At 39.7% G+C, this 22,678-nt stretch overlaps 1 protein-coding gene across 1 annotated transcript in view; it reads right to left on the minus strand.

The window, feature by feature from the left end:
* Positions 1–1,213: 1,213 nt before the first annotated feature.
* syn3 (synapsin III) overlaps positions 1,214–22,678 on the minus strand; it is a 102,027-nt gene continuing 80,562 nt past the window's right edge. Inside the window, exons 7-14 of the mRNA XM_019267366.2 lie at positions 16,956–17,018; positions 11,810–11,952; positions 10,832–10,906; positions 10,534–10,636; positions 4,941–5,072; positions 4,353–4,371; positions 4,088–4,244; positions 1,214–3,840 (exon numbers count right to left, since the gene is read on the minus strand). Coding sequence (XP_019122911.2) covers positions 3,717–3,840; positions 4,088–4,244; positions 4,353–4,371; positions 4,941–5,072; positions 10,534–10,636; positions 10,832–10,906; positions 11,810–11,952; positions 16,956–17,018 — 816 coding nt within the window. The 3' untranslated portion in view covers positions 1,214–3,716. The remainder of the gene's footprint in view (positions 3,841–4,087; positions 4,245–4,352; positions 4,372–4,940; positions 5,073–10,533; positions 10,637–10,831; positions 10,907–11,809; positions 11,953–16,955; positions 17,019–22,678) is intronic.

Consider the following 22,678-nt stretch of genomic DNA (forward strand, 5'->3'; position numbering starts at 1 on the left):
ATCAGAGTTTGGCTTTTACAAACAGTCGTCAGAGGCTGAATTATTACAACCAATGACCGGTTGGACACATCACAGTGTTACATGGCAACAATTGCTAATCACAGATTTCCTGATGTTGGAAGGTGTGCAGGCTAATTAACTAATCCCTAAACCCGGAACAATAAGCCTGCCAAGCTTTGATTTACATGTCAAATATTCTGCATGGGTCTCTAAGAGCAAGCAGCATATATAAATATAAAGAGTTCAGAGCATGGTGTCTTTTTTTAGCCTTTTCAAAAGCAAAAAATGAAACAGACGCAGCATTTATCTGCTATTACGTAAAGAGCCAAAGTTAGTCTGTCCTTTTTCAGCACAGTATTATGAGTTCTAAACTGAGCCTGCTGGAAACATTAAGAAGTCGAGCAGAGACGGCCTTTTCAACAATGGAGCAAACATTAGCTAACAGCTAACGAAATATGTTAGGAGGCTGACTTTTTTTAGCACATATATCATGTGTGTGTCCATCAAGTGCATATTTAAGACATTACATTTTGTGACCAAAGAGTCAGGTAGAGGCAACATTTTCAGCTAATGGCTTAATGCTAGCTACAGCTGAAAAAAAAAATATGTTGGTGACGGCTGTCAGCCCAAAAATCTTATTTTAGTCAGTAGCTGTTTTCTACTTGTGCCTGAAATTACGGACCCGTAACTCGTAACTATCTTTGTAAACTGCATATTACTGTTAAAAGGGCAGGACTTAGCGAACGGTAAATTAGCTGGACTAAACTCTGATTCTGTTGCTCGATCCGCTGACGATAAATGCAACAAGTTCATTTATTTTTCCATCCAGAGCAACTGTTTGTAGAAGTCAAACCACAGTCCCAATCATTGCTTAGTATGGTTATTAGTAATGAGCACTGTAGTGTGTATTTCGCTAACGCACGTTAAGCTTCTTGAGTGCACTGAACAAACAAAGGTTTTCATGTTTGTTGACGGTGGGACTTGCTTGGTAAAAAAATAAAAGCTTCTTTAAAGTGTCATGCCTCATCGTTTGAAATCAAAATGGCGTCAAACTTATTATTAAAATAATTATTGCAAAAAATGGGCAGTTCTTTTTTTTTGTAGTCATTATTAATCATAATTTACAACTTTACACACACACACACACATACACACACCCACACACACACACCACTATACATTTTATACAGTTTCATGCTTTTTAATAAAACATACCTTAAAATATGGAGAATTATAATTATTGTTGTTATTATTATCATGAAAAAAACTGATAAAAACTTTGGAGTCATAACAGGTCCATTTAAACTACAGCATACTGCTCACAGATATTCTACTGGTAAAAACACACTGCAGTAACATTAATATTTCTGTTTGGGGTATTTGGACAATAATTCAGATGGAATATGGATTATAAGTTTTTGTCCAGGTCCCCATAAATGAAATGAGAGGAAAAAAAAGACATATCTAGGCTTATTCAGTTTGTAGTGCAGATAATTAGAGAGCCAACTACAAGACGGTTTGAGAATCATCTGCAAAATGAACAGTTTACAGATCATTAGATTGTGATTGTTCTCTGCATGGAAAGCCAAATATACAGGCAGTCTCCTTCTGTAAGCTTGAGGCAATGAACTGCTGCATCTTGGATGCACCATGGAATTATTTTAGAAAGAAATGACTTTGCTCACAATATATTTTATGGGTCTTTGTAGCTTCCTAATTATTTCCTCGAAATAGAAGAACGTTACTGTAAAAGTAATTTGGTGCAAATTGTAAGACAAACTGCAACAGGACTTATTGTTTTTAATCACTGAACTGAATGACACATCCCATTAGAGCAGTTAAACAAAATGCCACTGTGAGTCAACGCCCACTTATAAAGGAAGTTTTTCCTTGCCATTGTTGCCAAGTGTTTGCTCATGGTGGGACTTGTTGGCTCTCTGTAAACAATATAAAGAGTACAGTCTAGACCTGCTCTATTTGTAAAGTGTCATGAGATAACTTGTTAGGATAGGATATACTATAAATCAAATTAGAGATAAAGTTGAATTGAATAGAATTGAATAATAAACAAACATTTTCTGGTTCTGGATACCAAAGCAGTAACTACTTTGTCACAACAGTCTATATATTTACCATAATTTGCACCAAATCACGTTGAGAAAAGTATTAAGAAATCACTGCACCCATAAAAGAAAGTGTTGCCACTGTTTTCGCTGTCTTTATAGAAGACTTCAGCTTGTGTTGGTTTTCTGTTAGAAAATACCAATTAGACTACACGACATTCACTAAACATTTACATGCAGCTCCAAAGCAATATGAACACTGGAAGAGGATGTCTGCTTTGCTACCACTGCAGTGCAAGTTGCATATACACCATTTGACCAAAAACAAAAAGGATGATAAATGATCTACGATCCCAGCTGACATCGATTGTAGAGAATAATGGTGAGTAAAGATAGAAGATGTGATGTTCCACAACCGAACTTTTTCTGTCTCAGCGGAAATGTAAGCACATTGAAAGTCTCAAAGTATTACATCCTCACTGTTCGCCTTTTAAACACAAAGCAGAAGCAGTTATGATCCAAATCCCCCACAGAAAACACATCGTAGTGTTATTCACAAAGCACGAAACATTAGGAAAAAGAAGAATCTCAGGGGAAGATCTGGGCTGTGATGGAAGACGATGGCTGTAAGCCAGTACAGCATTTGCACCTTGCGAAATCACAAGCTCAAAAGTTGGTTCACTGCGTGATTGTTATCTTGACCCAGTGCAGGAGGGGGCGGGTGGGGGGCGCTTTTTCTGTTTTGTTATTAAAAAGCACTTTGGTAATCTTAGGTAGAGGAGTCACTACGTAAGCCAATATGTGTCTACAGCAAGTGGATGTGAGGAGAAATGCGGCTGCTGGCAAAGATGCTCGAAATCGCTGGTGAACCGTGAGGATTCAGTACATTTCTCGTGAGTTTACTGGAACAGTTTCGATTAAGAATATTGCCGTAGACATCTGCAAACAGTTTGGAAGCTGTGAGTCAATTAAAGGAAATTCTTTTGAATAAATAAATATATATATATAAATAACTCAGACAGTTTCACTACTTGAACAAACAGAATGCAGAATAACGACTATATACCAAGCAGTATGAGCTGTAACCATTTACCACTAGAAAGGCCAGTCTGCTGTCAGCTGATCTCAGTTCTAGAGGGACGGTTTATTGATGCATGTTCAGCTTTGTTTAAACTTTAAACACACCGAATTACAGCATCAAGATGCCTGAAAATGTCTAAGTCCTCTGACATATTAAAACACAAAGGATTATGGGTATAAAATAAGGGCTGCACTATTGATTATATGAACCTTTTTCTGCCTGGAAACAAACAGAATCATTAAGCTGAATAAAAATGAAATTTGGAATTTGGATTTTGGATTCAGAGGTTTCAAAATCTGAAATCTTCAGCTGACACCTTGCAGTCCTTCATCTAAGAACCTCATAATCAACACACTTATTGGCCTTTCTAGTGGTAAATTCATCGTAGAGGACAGCAGGTTGTACCAGGTGTTAAACTTCACAAACAGTGAGAAGGAAAGAGAAGAACAGGAAGCCGAGGCTCTAAGGAGGAAGGAGACTCCATAACAGATTAACCAGTCAGGGTTTTCTTTTTTTCTTTCTTTTTTTGGAACCTGGCGACAGACAGGAAGAGGAAACTTCTCAGGAGGATTTTAGTCGGAGAAGAGGCTGGCGAAGGACTGTCGGAGGCTGCGGATGGTCTCGGCTTTGGCCTCGTCGTCAGTCACGTTTCCTCGTAATGTCTCCGTGAAGCTGTTGGTCAGCGACTGAGATTTGCTGTTCAGTAAAAGTAAAAGGAACATTCATTTAATTAACTACTTTTTAACTGAAAGAGGGAAGGTGAGAGGAAATTGGAGAGCCTCATGATTCCCCATGTCAAAGAGTGTAATTTGGTCTGCTTGCTGTTTTGGTTGTGGATCAGCTGATTCCAGATCTCCACATAGCAGTAACATGCCTGTTATATTCAACCATGATTATTTGGCACATTAATCTGAGGGTATCATGGACCCCAGTGTGGACTTACTTCAGCTGTGGTGACTGTTTCTGAGCTCCAGGCCCAGAAGCGGCAGGGATGGGGCCGGGCTGGAAGGCCTGGCTGGGAGAGGTGGTGGCTGACCGGGCTCGCTGAGGCGAACCCTGGGCTGACTGGGAGGGAGAGGCAGAAGCAGAGCGGTGTCCCCCTGCAGCAAGAACACACAGGTTACATTGAAATTAGTCATTAACTCATTTAATCCTAACACTACTGCAGCCAGTACTCTGTCGCAGTAAACAGAAGAAGTGTGTCCTACCTCGTCTGGGCTGTGTGGTCTGTGGATAAAGGGCACAGAGACATTAATGAGTCATGCACATGCAAGTGTTACATCACAAACAAAATCTCTAAAAGTCAAATCTGCAACAAAAAAGGTTCATAATGTAGCTCAATTAACTAAAGTCTGTCGTTCTTAAATCACATAATGAGCAATAAAACACAAAATGGACTTTATACTTCACTAAACAACCAGTGTCTTTTCTCTTCAGGGACACTTAAAATCCTGCTTGTTTCTGTAGCCTACAGTAATTTACCTGACTGAATCCGCGAGACACACAGAGATCTGACTTTTATGCTTCATATGAGGCTGTACACTGTAGCTGTTTTTCATCAGACAACACATAAAGTAAGACAGTAATATGAAATTACGTCATGGATTGGAGCGTAATAAGCGATGAGCATGGTAACGTACTAGCAGGAACATTATCAGAAGTAGTAATAATAGAAGTGACTGAATACAGGGACTTTTAATATTTGATTTAATTTACTGTTCAAGGTAGTTATAGTTAGAATAATGGTACAGAGAATAGTTCTAGCAGTAATAAAAAACCTGTGTGATGTAATGTACCTTGACAGAGGAGGGCTGAGGTGTGGAAACTCCCAGCAGCACCTGGGCCATCTTGTTGATGACCAGCTCTGTGATCAGCTGTTTGTCTTCCTCCACGTGCTCACCAATCAAAGGCATGGAGCTGTCCATCACCTTACAGAGACAGAAAAACAGCCAATCAGATTTCAACAGAGAGCCCAACGCCACACAACTGAAGCTTTAGATCTCCTCCACTAGATGGCAGTATTACATCTCTTATCAGGAAGATTAGCCACGTTCATACACCAAAGATGTCAGGGATAATGGACTCTGTGGTGCTGTGCCAGCACCGATGAGTCATTTTACAGAGAACTCAGACAATGTAAGCTATACAAAACTCTGCTGGCTGTAAATACAATTTATTGCCGGATGCACTTAACTTGACAGTGACTTTTGTGTTTGTTCCCATGCACTATCATGTTCCTCAGAAAGCCCCTTGTCTCTCCAAATACATCGTCTGCAGGCCAGTTCAGCAGTTTTTATCAGGGAGGGTGCAAAAAGGACAAAAACAGGGTAGAATAGAATATAATTTCTCTTTAATCTCTCGAAGCTTTTAATAAAAATCCTTATAAATGAGTTGAAGTTGTCAGCCCCTAGGCCTCCTGTGATAATAAATCAAAGTAAAAAGAGAAACCTTCATAGTTTGCTGTGCATGTGCAGCTTCAGATGATGATGAATAGCGTCATTTTAAGGGCTGAAGAGATAAAAATATTGAGAGCTCCTGACTCATTCTCCATGTGAGCAGCAGATTAATTGAATGGGTATATTTGAACACACAAATCCCATCTTTCAAACTAACTACTGTTTTTCTGTGCCACTCTCTGATGAGCAAACAGACCTGAAATTAGAATTTTTAGTGAGTAGCAGATAAAAAGTGACTGCATCTGTAAATATTATGTTGCCCTGGGTATGACTTGGAAGGTCACAGACCATATCCAATGCCACATACAAATAATTTACCTCAATTTATTAAAAAAAAACAAAAAAACAGCTTTCCCACCACTTGAGCTCACATGAACATGCACGTGTACTGCAGAACCTCAGAGCCAGCGCCACTTCTCTGGAGACCAAAACAAACAGGAGCAGAGAAGTGTGGCTGCTGGCACTGCTGGCTCGGATGCAGATGCCCGCTGTGGTGGATGAGGGTGCTGCACCGCGCCCCAGCCACAGGCAGTAAACACAGCGCATGCATGCATGTGCTGATCCTCTTGTACACAGTGTACGCTGAGCAGGAGCCAGCAAATGTGAGATGAGAGCATGCACGGGATCCGGTCCAAACAAACACTGTACCAGCTCATTTCACTAAACGGACTTCCCCTTTCCAATTCTTCAAGTTGTTTTCATTAGTTGCATCAAAATTCAGTTCAAAATACTTTTGTCCCTCAAGAGCTGGTTTTGAAACAACAAAACACAAATCAGTATAATCTTTTCTTGGATTGGAATTATATCTCCTCTGGTACATTGTGTACCATCACATTTCACACCATTAGGAACCTATCTACAGGATATAAATAGGCGTAAATACAATGCATCTACAGTGTAGTGTAGAAATACAGAATTCTTCACATACATGATATGCCTTGGTAGGTTACAAGGCTACAGCCAAGATATTTGATTTATCTGTCCTTTTTTTTCCATTTATTCAAATAATTATTTAGCCTACAAAATGTGGAATGAGTAGATAAAAATGCAGAACACAGATTCTGTTCTCTAAGGTCAGAGGTCAAATGTTTTATTTTGTACAACCCCCCAAATATTCAGGTTTAAATCAACAAAAACATATTTGTTTAAAGGTCCAGTGTGTAGAATTTAGTTGCAGCTAGTGGTGTAAACGCTGAATTGCAATTTCCTCACCTCACTCTCGCCTTCCTAGTGTAGGAGAAAGAACACTTGAAAGGCAAGTATATAAAAGTTCCATCCAATAAAATATGACATTTTGCTTAAACCCAGCCAAACCACCCTTGATCAAGTCTCAATCAGGTCCCTTTAGTTAAGCCCTTCCTGATGTTAAATCCTCGCCCAACATCATGTTTCATGTGGAAACACGTCAAACCACAAAGTAAAATTAAAACCTTTAATGGGGTCGGATTGTTTCGTGCATTCTTGAATGAAATGAATCCAGGGAATCTGAAGTATTGAAAGAAGATTTCAAATACAAACTGTGGATCATGGGCCGGGGTTTCTTACTTTTTGTCCTTTGTTTTTCAGAGTAGTTAGTTCATACTGTTCTACACAGAACCACTATCCATACCAGTGAGCCCTTTAAAGCCCTTCCTTTTCTGCGTGTACCCAGCCTCTTGGCTAGGATTTGGCGGTGAGGTGGGGTGTGGCACACGGTGTTTTGGCCAGTTGAATCATTACCACAGGGGACTGAGCAGAGGCCTGGCAAGCGACCACCAGGCCCCACTTCAAACGGCATGTGGTGGCAAGCAGAGCCGGGATCCACCCTGCTGATTTATTAGGATAGAGAGTCATCTAGCAGAAGACTGGAGCTGCCACTGGCCTTTTCAGCACTGGAACATAGAGGTGTTATTCTGCACTTTTATTGAGCTGCTGCATGGGAAAGTTCACAGAGCATGTGAAATGTGTTTAATCGAAATTATGGTGCAGGGATGGGCAGAGGGCGATGTTTTCCTGGGAAAACAGCTGTAACTTTAAGATAACAGCATTTGTATTTCTCCCTATCGCTAACCTAATGAGTTTAATAAAATATAGCAAACCAAGCTAACAGAAGACCATATCTGAGTTTATCTCATCAAGAATGCTGTGTTCTTATTCACTGCATCTCAGTCTATATCAAATACTGTAGCTCACGTCATGGCACTGAATCATTTTTGTCATGTAATGCTGAGTCATGAGTCAAATCAGTCATGGTGTTTTATGCATAACTTTAAGTCTAAATATACAGTCATTCAAACAGTTGTCTTGAACAGGGACATACTTTTTTTTTTTTTGTACCAGGCTGTAAACATGTTTATTTCTGCTGTGAAGTTGGACATTTGAACATGGGGACTTATGGAGACTGACTCACTTCTGGAACCAGCCTCTAGTGGCTGTTTGATAAACTGCAGTTTTTGGCACTTATGCATTAGCTTCACTTTACAGCCACAGAGGTTGGAGCTTGGTTTGTAGGTGCATCATCAGATGGACAATGCCATCAGTAGCTGTTAATGTGGCTAAAAATATCACTGTATCACTGTAGTGTTGCATCATGTCATGTCACTGGTATGTGATCCATCCATCCACCCATCCGTTTTCTGTAACCGCTTTTCCTTATCGGGGTTACTCAGGGGCTGATGCGTGAAAGTGGCTACTGTTATGTGATATGAAATTATATGAAGTTTGTTGCATCATTCGAATGTCTGTCATCATGTGACATGTCATGCTGTCATGTTGTATAATTACTTAATTAATGAATCATATAATTTGACATTAAGCTGTGTCATGTCATGTCATGTCATGTCATGTCATGTCATGTCATGTCTCATCACAGCAGTGTCCCTTGTCTCCACACTTTTCCAGTGAGTCAACACAAAGCTGGAGTTTAATACCCGCTGCAGTAAACTGTTAATGAAGTGCCTCGAAGCAACTCATTACTTTTCATTAGGGAGAGGTGTCATGGCCGATGTCTTTGTCTGGAACAAAAAACAGATTCCCGCTGTGACGGACCGACAGCTCTTCCCTTTTGCGGTTAATTAAATTCCATCGTGCTGAAGGGTGAGAGACAGACAGCTAGAGCAGACAGAGAGGAGGAAGTGCTGCTCGTCAGAGAACGATTCATTAATTCCATCATTACGGAAGTGCGTAGAAAGTGCACGGAAAATAGGTGCGCAAACATGCCCACCGGCCAATTTTGTTCTTACCACCATGCGTGGGGTTATGCAACCCAAACCCTATCATGCACATGTTTAAGCACAGATGTGTGTGTACACACTCTTTGTGAATGAGGCCCATTGTCACACAGATCTGTCACCCGTTTTTTTGTCCAACCTGTCAGGCTCTTAAACTGCACATCATCTCTGGAGAGCTGGTTGATATTTCCTGAGATAGTTTGGGTTTTAAAAAAAAGAGGATTATTTTCTCACCGCTGACCTCACCCAGAGTATAGATAGAGAGGCCTGACGACATGATCTCCACCTAAATATGGACATAATCAGACGTCCCAGACCAGGCCAGGCCTGTTTCCTCAGATTTGAAGACATGGGAGACTGTTCTAAAAATAAGACTGATTACAGATGATACAACTATTTGTCTCCTACCTCTCTCCTGGGTATAATCCGTAAAGAAAAATTCCCCCACCATCCTCCTACACAGTATATCAACAGTCACTGCTGTGTCTGAGGACTTTTGAAGGCACTGTTACAATATTACAACCCACCTCGTCTACTTCCATTTCAGCAACTGACTTCTGATTTGCAATAACACCCATACTACATGACTAAGCCTACCTGTTTTTTTATGTGCCAGTGGAGAAAGCGACAATACTGATAGCAGACTGAGACGTCTTTCATGTGAGAGAAAAACAAGTTGTGCTCCTCACTCAAAATCTCAACTGACTTGTTGAATGACATTCTACTGTAGTCTTTTTTCAGCTCGTAGAGAGGTACAAATTGATCTCTGTGCCAGTTTCCTGTAAGATTGTTGTATACTGGGGCAAAATGATAAAAACCTGTTGCTCTTTTTGATGATGCCTTCATGACCAAAGAGAGATTGACAGCAAAATCCAGTGCTAAAAAACACAACTGGATGTAACATCTCTTGCAAGCTGTAAACTCAAAAGTGACATCAATTAGCTAGAAGACACTAAAAAAGTTCATAGACTGCAGACTTTCAGACAGTTTCATCATGATGAGACTTCATATTACACATAATCAATCAATCTGTGGTTAATATTGATAACAACACTTTTATTATGTTTCACAAGACACAATCCCACTGTCCCACAAAATGGTGAATGAAACCCAAAAGTTACTTTGGAGGAAACCCTCCACCAAACTGGTTGTGTTAGGTCGTACAATAGCATTTTTGTTTGTCGACAAACTGGAAACCAGTGGATTTCAAACACACAGGCTGTGTTGGTAGATAGTGAGTCAACCACTGACTCCTGATGTTGTTTTCATTATCCTGCCTGTGTTTGGTCTACAGACTAATCATTCTTTCAGGGCACTGATGATCACGTAGCATCAAGTCTGGCAACACCCTTCCCTGTTGAATTTCATTATGTTTTAAAAAAATATTATCAGCAGGGAAGGAGACTGAATCCAAGGAAATGTTTACACTGGATTGGTGTTTTATCAAAGCTGGTTTCCAGTCATTTGTGACTAGGACGGGTCATGTTTTCCATCTAGGCACTCACCTTTATCTCAACAGTTACCAATCAACAGGCAACAGGTACTTCAAATTACACAAGGCAGTAAGTCTAGTATGTTTAAGATAGACTTCTGTATTTCAAGGTGCAGCGAATATCTTTCTTATGTGTAAGTAAGTTTAGGACCTTTTTCTGGAAACTATCTTTAATTCTTTGCTTTGTGCAACCTTGGACTGAAGTTGGGTGTTACTCTGAAAACAAACTGACCTCGATGATATAGTCGTTGCCGTCTTTTCCGTGGACAGCCTTGACTGCACAGATGTCTAGGCCACCAAACATCTCAGCGCAGGAGTCCACCCACAGCCGATATCTGTAACACAGTGACATTAACAATTGATAAGCCAATAATTAAGGACCCAATATTCTCTAAAGATATCAAGAGGGGCAGGTTGAAGGGGCTAACAGTTACAAATAACCTTGATAGTGAAAATGCAGACGTTTTTAGAGATATGAAATATACAGTATGAAGTTTGCAGTTTACCACCAAATCTCTGAATCAGCTCACCTGTCAGTCATTGCGATCTGCTCCAACATGGCAGAGCCTGTGTTAGCCTTCCAGTTCCCAGAGATGGATGTTCTCCTGCAAATCAAAGAAAATCATTAGCAAATGAATCAACCTGTCTCAAGTTAAACAGCTCCACCAAGACTGTCACTCACACTCACTCTTGCTTGTGTAACTGAATAGAAAAGCTCACGGGAAGTCAGAATCATCAGTTCATCAGTGATGATGATTGCCATCCGCACCTTCATTATGTTTGTATCAGTGCCATTTAAAGACATGTTTTCACAGCGAGGCCAGGGGAAAACGAGATGAGATAAGGCTTGCCTACTGTGCTCCTCTGCTTCTGGTCAAGTACTTTGTTCAGATACTGTAAAGAGACTTGAAAGTTAAGAGGGTGTTGACTCATACTCTTTGTTGCTATATGGTCGACTGATTTTATAGAACAAGGTCTCTCGCTTCCAAATGGGTGTGAGGGTTTGAAGGAGAAATGGGACTTTCTGAGATTGCACGCATTATTGCTGAAAACTGCCTTGAAACAGAGCATCCAGCAGCTTTATTTAGTTCCACAGCTAAAGTTTGTGGTACCTGATCTATGGTTTATACTTTCTGATGGCTCCGGGTGTGTGAAATCACACCTGAAACACCACTCTCGTATTTTAATCGATTATCAGAGAAGTTTGTCTGATCTCCGGGATTCTAGACGCAAACAAAAGGTGTTAATGAATTCTTAGTTCCTATGGCTTCTTAGTTCCTGAAACAATGTACCATGTACGGTCTAATGATGGTTTAAATGCTCTTTCAGAGCAATAGAATCAAGTTCCTGATGTGACATTGGCCAAAACTGAAGATAACAGCTTTATAGACAGCTTCACTACATCTGTAATGGTATCAGCCATTAAATGTGTTGACTGACCTCAATGTGAAGTTATGCTCTGGCCCCTGCTGTCAAATGTATGATTCTAGTGGTGTAAAACATCTTACATGTAAGCCTTGTAGTTGTTGCCGATCTTCTGGATGCGGATATCATACTTGGACTGGACGTAGGGCTCGGTGGTGGCGTAGGTCCCGGCCAGAGCTACCACGCTAGTGATGTCCTGGAAGTCCTGTTGGTTTTCAACTTTGATCTGTCGGAGAAACGGCACTTTTTAGTGTGCAGCTAATTAGGAAGTGTGGCAGCTAAGCTGCCAGTGACCGCTAAGGATCCCACAAGAATTTCACATTTGTACACTTGCAGGATAATGAAGGGTCCCTGTGTGGAAACATTGCCAGGGGCGACTTTGAACTACGTCACCTCAGTCCCATCAAGTGATTAGGCTGTAGACTGTGGGGAAATGATGCAATGGGAATGTATCAACACAAAACAAGACTCTTACATAAAAGTCAAAGGCGTTTTGCACTATGACTTTGAGATAATTAGGTAACGATGAGGTGTGACAGGAAGGAAACAAACCCTGAGCGGGCCCTCAGTGGCAGTCTGCAAGACCCTCATTTCTTTCTGGCTACAAACGCTCTCATTGGCCTCTTTACCACAGTTCCCAGGCACTGCCTGTCATGTATGATGTCTTCTTTAGATTGTCTGTGATGTTTCTTTATGTAGTCCTCTTCTCTTTGTCATATTTAACTCAGCTGATACACAGATTTATGAGGTGTATACTATCAGGTCATGGGAAGTGGGGCACTCATTAATCAGCAGCTGTAATGTATTGAAAACTTTCAGAGCTCAGTGTCTCCGATGCAAAATGATTCTGTCCAGATCTCCCACTCAGTCATCACTAACTCTCTCAGTAGTATAAGATCTACACAGTGGAGGGAATGGTGAGATGCCATCAAGAAAAAACACAAACCAGACAGAGAATCCAAGAAGTTGTTCCTCTGGGGTTTCAATTCGTCATACTGTTTTCCCTTCTAAATATGAGTTTAAATGTAGGTTTCACTGAATTCAGTGGGTGTAAAGATCATCAACTTTACTATAAATTTTACAGGAACGTGACATGTGGTCCCAAACAAGGCTTTGCGTCCTGGTCTGATGGTTTGTAGAAGATGGCAATAAAAAAGTTTAAAGTCGTTTCAACATAATCAAAAGGCTTAAAGAACTATTTCAATGCTAGACTGACATATAAGAGCTAGTTGTGCCACAGATGATGTAAAAAAAAAAGAAAAGTATAGCATGGAAAGCACAAATGGAAATTAGACCCTTTGTGAGGTCTTAAGAACTACTCAAATGTAGTGTTTATAAGGTTTTAAGTTTAATGTACTTCTACACACAAACAAATCCTAAAAAACACTGAAAAAGAAATACTAATTGTCTGGGTGGAACAAAGAAATCCCAAGGAGCTTTTAAAAATGATGCAATCCTCACCAAAAAAAGAACTGACACAGCGAGAGAACCAACAGTTGGAAAACAAATAAAGCAAAAGTGAAAATGGTCCAAAAAGCAATAAAAGTAGGTTCAAATGTTTCAAAGAAGAGCAGGCAACTTTGATATGGTCCAATAAACAGTGTTGTTACTTTGATGGGTAATAAAATGAAAAGGCTTGTTGGAACCCACATAAAAAGATGTTCTACTGCAAATTAATCCAGTTTCTCAAATGAGCTGAGAAGACAGACAGACAATAATAATTTTTTTTTTTTTTCAAGTGGATAAAGAATGTCAGATGAACAGAATTTGAATTTAAAAACTACCTATCTTGTTGAATCTTAGAGTGCAACAATAATACAGAATATACTCTGGAGTCTGCTGCAGACACAACTAATGTTGTTTTATATTCAAAACAACATCATATATTTAAAAAATATACATGTTTCTTAAACATATCTTATTTCAGTGCATGCACCCTAGCTTGCATACAAGTAGAGAACGCTATTGGGTAACAGTAAATAGATGTCACAGTATTATCAGCTTGTCACTTTGCATTTTCTGTTTAAACAGGCTGTTCATAATGCAGTTAGCTAGCATTTCAAAATGTTAACCAATTTGATATCACTTGTAAACTGGCTACCATACAAGTGGCGGCTAGCAATGGCTAATAGCTGCAAGTAGACATCACAGAAAAATGGCATTAACAGCCTACAGCCTACACAATTGTATCCATCTGTTGTTGAAGCATAACGTTTGGGTCAGACATAATGGAGTTAGCTAGTATCTCAATGTATTTGGGCCATAGATACCTGATGCAAAAATACAGATAAAGCAACCCCATAGTTGCGTAGCATAGCATAGTTGCGTCCTTAACTTATGGCCTTATGTAACTCTTTAGGTTGGAAATAACTAACTAGGCTAATGTTAGCTAATGTTAACACACTTTAAATATCGCTGCGTGACTGAAATTTCTTAGTCAGTTTGATCCTGCTATACCCTTTCTATACTTGTGCTATTGCTCCGTTACAGTTTATTATGCCAGAGTGTTGTTAATGTGAGATTAACAATTGAAAAGTTCTATCAAAAAGGAAATAGGCTACAAGAAGCCAACACACACGGCCCTTTAAATATTCTCTGACGTGACATACTAAAGTGTAGTGTAGTGAAAGCTAAGAAGAGTAATAAAGTCACAGAAATACTGTAAGAATATCAGTTGAAATCTACCTAAAGTTGGGGTGGCTAATGTCAAACCAGACCAAGGCTGTTGCAGCAAAATCTGTGCATGTATTGAAGTAAGTGATCTGTTGTAGTGTTTATGAATTATTTTTAAGAGGAAGAATGTGTTATTTCTTCTATTAAAAGTGTGTTATTTGTTATATTAGTGTCACCTTAATGTTGGATTGCTTCAGAAGGCTTCTGTCCTGATGTCAATATAGTGTTCGAAATGTTTTCTTTTTGAAATTTCAAAACATGACATAATAATTTCTAAGTGGCTTAAAGATGTGTGTAAGTACTATGAGGTAATTATAAAAGTGAGCATTTAACTAACTTTCATACCGTGAGTGGTGCTAACAGAGTGACTAAAGTACTAAGCTGGGCGCTGAACCTTGCCCGTTTACAGAAAGCGGGCAGAAGTTGAAACAACAAAATCAACTGAATGAAGGGAAGTGACTCACGGTTCACATCATGGCTCCAGAGGTAGAACCTGATAGCTAGTGGCAGCTCCAGCTCTGAGCTGTAAGCACACAAATCCATCCAGAGAATTACGCAATTCCTCTGAGAAACTAAACAAACCGTAATGATGCAAACAGAGAGTAAAAAGGTAAGCCAGAGAAGGTGAAACACTGGCATCGAGATGAGGAACAGCATCTGGTGGAAAAAGTCAGGTCATACTGGTCAGTGTCCAGACTAAATGACACACTCGCTACATATACAGAGCTGATCTAAAAACATCTAATGGGAAAATTGGGATTAAAGCTTCACTGTTATGCCAATCATGTTTGTCACACGAAGAAGGCTAAATGTATAGCCATATTTAATATATATATACTAGATGTGAATACACAACAGTTTCATAGGGAGATTTTTGTTTTTCTTTTGTGAAAAACGATTGAAATGGTAATGTGTGACGCGATAAAATGTAATTAAACAGAAAAGCCACTAAGTTAGTGAATTAGTTAGTAGAACGTCATTTCAGATGTTAAATAATTTTGCTTTAGTGCTTTTAGTGTCTTTTGACAGGAACTTTCTGTCAACATTTCACTCCAAAATCATCCTGGTGACTCACAGTGGAACATGTTGAGTAGTCTAACATAGTTCTCTCATTTATATAAGTAATAATTGGAATAAATCAAAATTAACATAATAATGATTCCAACTCAAGTGCTACATGTAGCACCTTTAAGGTCTGGTTGATGTATTATTTTATAGGTGGTGTTTGGGTAAGAAAATGTCTTTTCTTTGATCCACTTAGAAAAATATTACAGGTTTCTGTCAAAAGCAAACAAAACAGCCAAAACTTAAATCCCACATGTTCCTGTCCGTTCACAGAGCTCTGTGAGGTCTGAGGGGTTAAACGAGGTCCTGCTCTACAAGGGCCTGCCAAGTTCCCCTCGAGCCTTATAGGAAATTCTATAGCATGTCTGGCTCCTGAACAGGAAACCAAGCCCAGGCAGACAGACGAGGGTAAAAGACATAGGAAGCGTTTCCCTGAGACAAATACGAAAACAAATGCTCCTCACTGCTCACTGCATAATCATCAAAGATGATAGACATCAGTCTACAGTTATTTCCATCCAGCTATCATGTTAAAGCGTTTGAAATCGTCGTTCAGCCAGACAGTTGTGTCAGACAGCATTGAAAGTGAACTTGGTGGACTGTATACTTTATCAGCTGTGTGTCTGTTGTTTGTTCGCCATTGTGACAATGTAGAGTGAGTTAATCAAGGACACAGTACCCACTTTACAAGTGCGATTTGGCCATCATGACTGATTTTTGAGATTGTGGAGAGACAACACTGGTATCTTAAACTGGAACAGACAAGGGATTACATTTCTGATCTCTTGTCTCCCGTATGAACCTCAGAGCAGTCAAAGCTGTGGTGATAATATTACGTTTGTTATCCATGATGGGAAATCAAGACAAATCTGTGAGCTTGAAATCCGAAATACCAAAGGTGGAATGTGTGTTTGTAAGTCGGTTGTTGCAAGTGTGACGCATCCATGCAGATTTTTCAAAGTTTTTAAAGTCTAGTTGTTAGAAGGCTAAAAGAATGTCACATGTCCCAGCATCAGTAGTCTTACTACACTGTACTCATCTTACTACACTGTACTCATGATGAATCAAATGTTTTATTTTACTGGAACAGGGACTGCCCCTGTCCAGTCACATGTCATGTAAACTTCTATAAATAAAGGAACAAGGAACTGCTCTGCGCCTCTCTGCTATCTGTAGCTTAGATGTTGCAGTGGCGGGGTGCCCTTTGTACAAAGTAAAGCTCTCGTGTCTGACTCTCATTTGTTCTGGTCTCTCACAGGTGTCGAGTAAGTTGGTAAACTCCTCACACTAGTCCAGTCTAGTCTCTCTCGATGTTAAAAGAATACTTTTACACTCTACTGACTATATACAGTGCACCACCATGCATGGATAGCTATAGCAGGAGTACAACACTGTGTTTAACATTTAATTTTACATTCTAGAGTTTAAACCTTTGGATGTAACAATAAATGTGTTGGGAGTATATTTGTTTGTACATTTCAAAGAACTTACCTTTCCCATGCCAGCGTGGGCGTGCCCCATCTTGACAACCACAGGGTAGGAAGGGGTTGTAATCTGCAGACAAGAACAACATCAGATAATTGGTTATCTCATATGATAAGATGGGCTTGGTTGGGATGATGGAACAGAGTTTTTGACTTTTCAGTTTGTTACATGTTGTGGCATGTTGAAGCAAAAAAAGGCCACTTAATGGCAATGGAAAGCATGTTGTGAAAACAACAGTGACATATTATCACTCTATAAAGTTAGCGAACAAGCGCGCAAACTGCTGTTTGTTTGGTGGAGGTGAGGATGAACCTAAACAGTAAAATTGCAGGTCATAAAACCAAATCAAAGAGCTGAAAGATGCTAAAACACTCCACTCACAAGAGGGTTTGAAAAGTGAGTTGATAATTCTCTGTGGGTTAGCACTAGCAAAACTTTTCACAAAGCATTTTGATACACTTTCAATATAACAATATTTAATAATGCAGCTTCGACTAAATCAATGTCAGTGTTTTAGAAAATAAATGTAAAAACAGGGAATAAAATGTACTTAAAGCCTGCTTCAACCTCAAGATTAGATCCTGCAGAATAAATGTTTTTTGGGGTCAAGTGTTCGGAAAAGGATGTCACACTAAGTAGGTACATTCAGAACTGTACTTTGTGCTTTGAATATACAGTAAGACAGACATGTGGTAAATGCCACACTGAGAGACAACCAAAAGAGGAAAACTATTTCTTGGATGTGTACATGAAGTGTCCAGAACCATGGCCTTGTAAAGAAATGCCCTGGCTCTCATGCCATCCTGCTGAACTTAAAGCGGCCCAGTTTAGGAAGCACGAGGTGGAGTCGTAAGAATGTTGGTTTATTACACAAAAGAGCAAGATTCTGGGAAGTTGGGTGGAAAACCACAGCTCATTGAGATGGGTCTGGACAAACCAAACAGCCCGCAAACATTCTATTTCTCATAGTTTGTATAACTGAAGTGGGTGAAACATCAACAGATTATTTCAAACCTCCCTGTGGTTTAAACGCCCCTTGATAAATCCACTGATATCATTGTAAATGAGATGTACTAACTTTAGGGGCTTTTCCTGGAACTTTCCCTGATTTTGTGTGTAATCGGCAACAAAACTGGTTTATGTAAGGGTTTCTTTGGTCCAGTTAGCAATTATGATGATGAAAAAACAGTACTTTTATGACAATTCATACTTTACACAGACATAACCATCCATGGTGAATTTAGACAGGTATAACTGTTGCTAAAAACTGTTTCACTCCTATTATTATTTCAGAATGCTTTCATACATCAGAAAGGCATGTAAGAATGTAAAAATCCAAAAGTTTACAGTCATCTTCTCCGCAGGCACCTCCAGGTGAAGCCCACAATTAATACAACATACATTAGTAACAGAGGAGGATCAGGCCAGGGGCCCAAAGCCAGATCATGCACGGAGATTTAAGACCCACGAGGAGGAAGGGGAACGCCTAAACAGCTGCTATCACTTTGTCCAAACCCTCCCCGACAGTTGACAGGACTGCACATCCTAATGTTGCCGTCAGCTTGTTTTGTGCGGAGCCGTTAGCAGACATCGAGCTGCTCAAGGGTGTGAGCGGCGCTTCTGTTGACAGGGTCTGACAGTACAGGCCTTGCCAACATGCAGCCAAGATAAAGTGTACTTTAATTGTCTCCATTATCACTTCACGAGTGCCAGAACACAGAAGCAAGATGAGACTGTATCAAGAAGTCTACTTAGGTAGAAGGTTCAAGAGACCTACTGTATGGTTGAAGCATTTAGTAAAAGCACGGAAAATAGATCAGCTTCTGTAAATATACAACACGTTTTAACTACAACCGTATTTATACATTTATTACAACTTTAACATGCTGGTTTTAAGGGTGTTTTAACAAGGCTAGACTACCAATTACGCAACTGACCCAGGCCCAAGATCTCCAGGAGCCTCCAAAAAGTTCCAGGTTTACTTTATGTTAACTGATTTGAGCCGATTTGTTTGGAATCATCTCATATATCTTAATTGTCTGATCTCAAGGCCTTGTCTTGAGACACTCATTGTTTCAAGGTCTACTTTTAATGCATATGCTCAACTAAAAGGACCAAACAGCAAATCTGGGGTCAGGTAGTATTTTGGAATTTCAGAATGGACCTTGTGGTAAACATACATACAGTACAAAAACCAAACCAAGGAAGGACAAACATTGAGAAATTCTACGCTTATAGACACTTAGCTTCAAGATACCAAGTCCCTGATGAAGCCTTTGAGTCACAGTCTTTAAACAGTCATTGACTGTAAAGGGTCTGGAACTAATGATAAAGGAATTCTCTTAATTTAGTATTGCAGTTTCATTATATTGGTGGATGTTGGTGGAGGAGAGACAGAATTGTTGATCTTACATTGAAGTGGCAAATATCATAACTTTTAAAGAACTCATATTATTAGTAGTAATTTAGTGGATTGAATGGCTTACAACAGAATGAGATCTCAATATGTGTTTCCCTGCTTTACAAACAGTAGACTTTATGAGTCCAGGCAGTACAGCTGTTACATGTGTGCGTCACACGAAGAAAGATAAGATGCCTGAGGTTTAGCGAGTATCTGAGAAGAGCGCAGCAGTAGCACACTGTGGATGTCTGTCTGTCTGCTAGTGTTTTGGGTGAAAGGAAATGTAGCCACCCACTCTGTCTGGACCTGTTCTTTCCAGTCATTCCCATCAGTGTGGCAATGACGGCAGATGCTGAACATGTTGGGGAGAGACGACCACATCCTCCGCCCCTGATGAAACTGGAGCATCAGATGGAGTTTTCTGATGGTCAAACAGACCATAAGAAATGCATTGTCACTGATATTTCAATATCAGGGAAAGGGGAAATACACATGAGGCTGCCACAGTTTAAAAAGATCAACATTGATATGCAAACCATAAAGTAATCCCTCACATTTTTACATCATACAAGCCCGGTTGTTTAAAGAAATAGCATAAAAGCCTGATCACTCCAGTAGCTGATGTAATTGAGAGAATGTGTGGTTCTTGGAGCTTAGTGACGTAGGGACTACTCATACGGTTAGTTAGAAAAATACAGTCACTACAGAGCTGAGCGCTGACACCCTCGCGAGTCAGAAACATGTCGGTCACAGAAGCTCTCCATTTCTTTGTATATAAAAGGGCTCTGAGCTAGCAAGTTTGCTGGCTGTCAGGTAGCATGGTCACTAAGGAGACAATATATTGTAATATATACCAAAAAAAATGTACATTACAATAAATACAATTTATTCAGAAAATGCAGTTGTACCATTGACTCTTGTGGAAAACGTTCTTTAAGCTAATCTTAAAAATGTCTCTGTTGTAGGAAAGGTTATACTATAACAGAAGAATGTTAGAAGCTAAGCTTACGAGCTAAGCTAGCAGATACACAGATTGCAGTGTGATTTTTTTTTTTATTGTAACTTTTTCTTTACATAACTTGTTTGCTGTAGGCGTTAAATCAAGTATTTTGTTATTCTTTGTAAAACATTTAGTAACTTTTGTTTGGAATCTACAATTTTTCCTTTGCTTATATTTTCTTTCAGAGCTTCCAGCTACAAAGTAGAGCAGAATTAGAAAACATACTGTATGTGACACTGGTGTGACCTAAAGGAGGCCATTTTACAGGAAGAGTCTTTATTTTACAGTAATTGATATTCTTTACAAGTTTGTTCAACAAAACAAGTTCCCGACCTTAAAAAAAGCCTTAGGAGGCCATTAGTGCCTGTGAGCTCTAAGATGTGGAAAGTTTGGTTTAGAACTTCAGCTTTGTTTCTGTTTCCCAGCTGCATGTGCGCCATTCGGCCATTTGTTCCCAGCAGAAGTCTGTAAAAGGCATCCAGTGTGGTAAAAACGTTAAAAAGTCACATGCTAAAAAAGCTAATTATATGGTGGGTGATTTCACCAGTCTAGGATTTATTTCATAACACACAGGCTCCCTTCATTTACAGTAAATGTGCCAGACGACCATGCCTGGCATGTGATGGAAATACTTCAGGGAAGCCCTTCCACCCCCGCATCCCCTCCCTCCGGCTGTATATGCAAACCTTATTGTAAGTGAGTCACATAGGATTGTCGCTCAGGTCAGTGTCTGAGGCAAATCGTGCTTCCCTGCTTCGCCTCCATGGGTCATTCCTAACCCAAATATATTCATCCACAGTGGAGTGGAATTTTCCAGATCCCACTGTGCATATGTAAGCTTAAGGGTAGAAGGACTGTATGCATTATTGACACAATTGTAGGTCCAAATAAGTTGCATTTCTCTCATCCCCCACATATTAGGACCAACGACAACCAACACTATGACCACAAGTTCCATTTAGTATCTGCAAGATATTTTGATCATATCTCTGCAGATAAAGAAGTCCTTAAAGAAAAGTTATAAAAGAATGTGTGACACACTCAAAAGCCCCAGAACATACGAAATGAGATTGTTCCGTCAACTACTGTTCCCTACTGTAGGTCAAACGTTAGCCCTCTCTATCACAAACCTCTACTGGATGATAATTGGTCACATCTTGATTTAATAATGGTTTGGAAATAGATTTCAGATTAAGCTTAAACTCTAATAAAAGCTGTTTAGTTGCCAGAACAAAATATTAGAGAACATTTATCTTGGGGATTTGTTAAAGTGGCTTTAAATGCTATAATCAGCTCTAATCCCAGTAACATAAGATTAAAATAACTATGGCTTTAAAGCAGCATTAATTTTTGAGGCCAGTGGGACAACCTATGACAGCTTTGGATTTTATAACAGTATAAAGTTATTGTGACAACCTTTTTAGCAAGCGGATGCCTACTTGCCTACACGTATGGAGTCATGTTTCTGGTCACCTAGTGAAGGTCAATATTCAGTCTCCTTTTAGCTCTGTTTTTGGTCTGTACCAACTAGTAAGGAAAATATCTTTAACTGCTAAATGCTCCACTATGTTCACCTGCTAAACACCTACTTTACTATGCTGCTTGGTCCTGGTTAAGTAGTGCAGTGGACATATTAAAGCTGCTTGCTGAGTCTGGAAACGGGTGACAAGAGGGAACCAAAAATAAGAGCTGAAAGACTCTAAAAGAGAAACTATATTTTCTGTGTTCATCACCAGGAGCAACCACTCAAATTTGATCAATTGCTCTTATAAAAATATTGATAAATGAATCCATAAAAGAATCTCCAACAAGTAGCAATTACAATAACACTGATTACTTATTTCTTTTACACTACATTGAATTACTACAGCTGGCTATCGACTTAAATGTAGTCACACTGTCAAAAATTGGGAGGGAAAACCATGAAACTTGTGGATTTACAAAGTGAAGTACATTTGACATTTGATCAGCAAGTCTATTGAATTTATATAGTAAAGTGAAATAATGTAGTATCGAACACAGCAGGCAAAAATGGGTCAGTGAAAAGTATGTAGAGAGCAGTGCAGTGCTGTGCCTCAGTTGCTGAGCAGAAGGAGTTGAATCTTTCTTTGGGGGCATATGCATTATCCAACAAAACACATGGTGCATCCATCCTGCATTTATGATCTCTTAATTTGTATTATGGCCACTCCGAACCTGCCACATCAAGGAGAAGACATGAGGCGCGATGGTTTGGGCAGTCGACAAGAGCTGGGGACCCCGACCCAGGATCCTTTTCAAGAATCCGACCGCAGTGGGACCAAAGACAGCCTACCCACATCAAACCCT

This window comes from Larimichthys crocea, chromosome XII (assembly GCF_000972845.2).
Source record: "Larimichthys crocea isolate SSNF chromosome XII, L_crocea_2.0, whole genome shotgun sequence".
Taxonomy (NCBI): domain Eukaryota; kingdom Metazoa; phylum Chordata; class Actinopteri; family Sciaenidae; genus Larimichthys; species Larimichthys crocea.